At 38.0% G+C, this 3533-nt stretch overlaps 1 protein-coding gene across 1 annotated transcript in view; it reads right to left on the minus strand.

Annotated features, from left to right (window-relative positions):
• Nucleotides 1-3533, minus strand: part of Spast (spastin) — a 66848-nt gene that overhangs the window by 28199 nt on the left and 35116 nt on the right. The window contains exons 11-13 of the mRNA XM_005367971.3: nt 2595-2670; nt 2307-2398; nt 1641-1720 (exon numbers count right to left, since the gene is read on the minus strand). Of these exons, the coding sequence (XP_005368028.2) occupies nt 1641-1720; nt 2307-2398; nt 2595-2670 (248 nt within the window). The remainder of the gene's footprint in view (nt 1-1640; nt 1721-2306; nt 2399-2594; nt 2671-3533) is intronic.

Raw genomic sequence — 3533 nt, forward strand, 5'->3', positions numbered from 1 at the left:
CCTTGAACTTGTGATCCTCCTGCTTTAGCCTTCCAAGTAGCTTGGATCACAGGGCTTTGGCTCCAGGCTTAGTTGTTATTTTTTTCAAACTCTCTAGTTGATGATTTAAAATCTTTCATTTAGTAGATGGTTAAATTAACCCTGCCATTTTGTATGTGTAAATTAATAGCAACAATATTTTAAATCAAAGAATATCTGAAATAATAAGCAGAATAAGAAGTCTTCTAAAAAAACAACTAAAAAGAACAAAGATTACAGAAACAGAAAGGTTCATTTCATCATTACTGACTACGTTTTAATTTACAAAGCTTTACTGTGTGGAACAGCTGAGCAGAGCTCACCCAGCATATAATCCAGATGATTTTATGAACTATGAAAGGCATTCTGGACTTATTTTTACACTTTTTGACAACTGTATGTTTATTTTTAATACTAAAAAATTTTAATTATTATTGGCAAGTACAGCTGAATTACATCTTAACCCACAGTACTTCATGACGTTTAAATAAAGGGAATGTAAGTACAGGTGCCCAAAGTTGCTCCAGTTAGGGTGTAGTTTGCAGGGTGGACAGTGACCTCAGCCACCTAACAGCTGGGTGGCACAGCATGGTGATGCCAGGGCTAAAATAATTAAATAACAGGGAAAAGTATATAAATATAAATGTGTGTGGAGGTGTGTATCTGTGGTCACAGCACAGGGAATGGAGACAGGAGAATTTGGAGTTTAAGGCTTTGAATACAACAGTGAGTCCAAGCAAAACCTGGGCTACATAAGATCCTATTTCAAAAAGTCAAAGATTTAAAATAATAATTAATAATAATAATTTTTAAAAATCAACACTCAGGAGGCAGAGACAGGCAGATCTCTGACTTTAAGGTTGAACTACAGAGTACATTCCAGGACAGCCAGGGCTATACTGAGAAGCCCTGTCTCAAAAGAATAACAAAACAAAAACAGGTCTGATGATCAGTGAGTAAAAGTGCTTGGCATTAAGCTTGGTGACCTTAATTTGATCTTCTACACCAAGTAGTACAAAGAGCCAGAAGATTCTGAAAGGATGTCCTCAATTTCCATTCACATGCATGTGCAGGCCCCCACCCAAAAAAAAAAAAATTGAAAAAAAAAATAAAAAAAGAATGAGTCAGGCAGTAGTAGCACACACCTTTAATCCCAGCACTCAGGAAGCAGAGGCAGGCCAATTTCTGTAAGTTTGAGGCCAGTCTGGTCTACAGAGTGAGTTCCAGGACAGCCAGGGCTACGAAAATTAACCCTGTCTTAAAGCAGGGGCGGGGGAAATGATGGTAAGAACTGATTTTAGACTTTAAAGTTAATGCAAAAGAAATGGTTTATCTAAATGTAGTATATAGACAATAGTTTTAATAATGTCCTAGGCATGATCCTAGGCAACACTAGGACGTGGACAACACATGGGGAAAATCATTTACTCTTAGAGCAGTGCAGGATATCCGAGGTAGGTGAGGTGAACCTGGGTGGTGGGGCGCACTCCTTTAGTTTCAGCACTGAGAAGGCAGAAGCAGGCAGATGGCTATAGGTTCCAGGCCAGCCAGGGTTACACACGAAAAGAGAGACAGGAGAGATGAGCACAAGAAATGAATCTGTCATAAACATATCTCATTACCTGAGAACGGCTTCATCAAGCTCTTGGGGCCTATTAGTTGCACCCATTACAAGTACTCTGTCATCTCCAGCAGATTGCACCTGCAAGCCAAAAAGTTTTGTCAGTATTTTAGATAAAAAAAAAAAGAAAAACTATATATATACATGTATTGATAGTTTGGGTCATTTAGTAGGAAAGTATACATACTAAAATACTGTCAAAGTAAAAAGTATAATCAGTGATTAGAAAGATGGCTCAGAGGTTAAGAGCATTTGTTGCTCTTGTAGAAGACTTGAATTTCAGTTCAAAGCACCTACATGGCAGCTCAAAACCACATGTAACTCTAGCTTTGGGAGATCTTATGTGCTCTTCAGGCTTCAGTAGGCTTCTGAACACATATACATATATAGTGAAGAAAAACTCATGCAGGCAAATGCACAAAAATATATGATAAATAAATCTTTTTTTTCTTTTTCTTCTTTTCTTGAGATAGGGTTTCTCTGTAGCTCTGGAGCCTGTCCAGAAAGTAGCTCTTACAGAGCAGGCTGGCCTCGAATTCACAGAGATCTGCCTGTCTCTGCCTCCCGAGTGCTGGGATTAAAGGCATGAGCCACCACCATCTGGCTGATAAAATAAATCTTAAAATATGTATATGTGTGCACATATATAGAGATTACCAATACTTACACCATCAAATTCTATTAAAAATTCAGTTTTTAGTCGCCTACTAGCATCGTGCTCCCCTTCTCTTCTTTCACACAGAAGACTATCGACTTCATCTAGAGGAAATGCAAAGGTGAGGGTTTAAGAGCAATCTAAGTAAGCCTTCTAACATCCATCCAGTTCGTACTTATTAACACACCTACTGAACTCATTTTTTAAAATGCTGTCCTTCTCAATAGCTTTTTGAGCAAAATTCTCTGACTCGGAAAGTGGAATTTCATAAATGCTCAACTAAGTTGGGAAAATACTTACCTATAAAAATTATAGACGGTTGAAGTTCTCGAGCCACAGCAAAGAGAGCTCTCACCAATTTCTCTCCTTCTCCCACCTACAAACGATGCATGCTTAATACACTTAAATGCAATAGTATTCCAGTTTTTATCATGATTTAAAATTTAACTTCATGACCTTATGATAAGATTGTGTAATTTTAGAAACCACACATTTGCTTTTTAAAGGTTAGTGGGAAATATTTTACATTCTTACAGTTATAAACATTCAAGACAGATCTATTCATTTTGTGTGCATGTGTGTATGCGAATGTGTATGTGTGTTGTGCATGCACAGTACCACCATCTTGGTGCTCTCTTTTTTTGAGAATGGGTCTCTCAGTGGCCTACAGTTCAATAAGTCTGCTATGATATGCTGACCTATAAGGCCCAAGGATTTGGTTGTCTTCACCTCCCAGCTGGAATCACAAGGACAGGCTGCCATGCCCGACCTATTTAGTGTGGATTCCAGAGGTCAAACTTAGATTCTCACACTTGTACAGCAAAAACATTTTTGACTGCGAAAGGTCCCAGCTCTCCTTAAACCCTGCACGTTCAGCTGCACTACTCCCAAATTGGACTGAATTCTTCTTTGACTACTACTAGAGTCAGTGAAAGGAAAATTAGAAATCTAAACTGTAAGTAATATAAAGCAATTAAAATCAAAAACAAACAAACAAAAAAAAAAACGAGAAATGCCAGGCAATAATAGCATATGCCTTTAATACCAGCAGAGGCAGGTGGTTCTCTGTGAGTTCAAGGCCAGCCTGGTCTATATAGGAAGTTTCAGAACAGCCAGGGCCACATACAGAGACTCTATCTCAAAAATGAAAACAAACAAAACAAAAGAGAAGACTTACATCATATTTTAATTTAGAGTCAAAGAGCAGGGAATATTCGCTTTACTGTAAGTCCTGTTCTC

The sequence above is a fragment of the Microtus ochrogaster genome, unplaced genomic scaffold, assembly GCF_000317375.1.
Source record: "Microtus ochrogaster isolate Prairie Vole_2 unplaced genomic scaffold, MicOch1.0 UNK26, whole genome shotgun sequence".
Lineage (NCBI taxonomy): Eukaryota > Metazoa > Chordata > Mammalia > Rodentia > Cricetidae > Microtus > Microtus ochrogaster.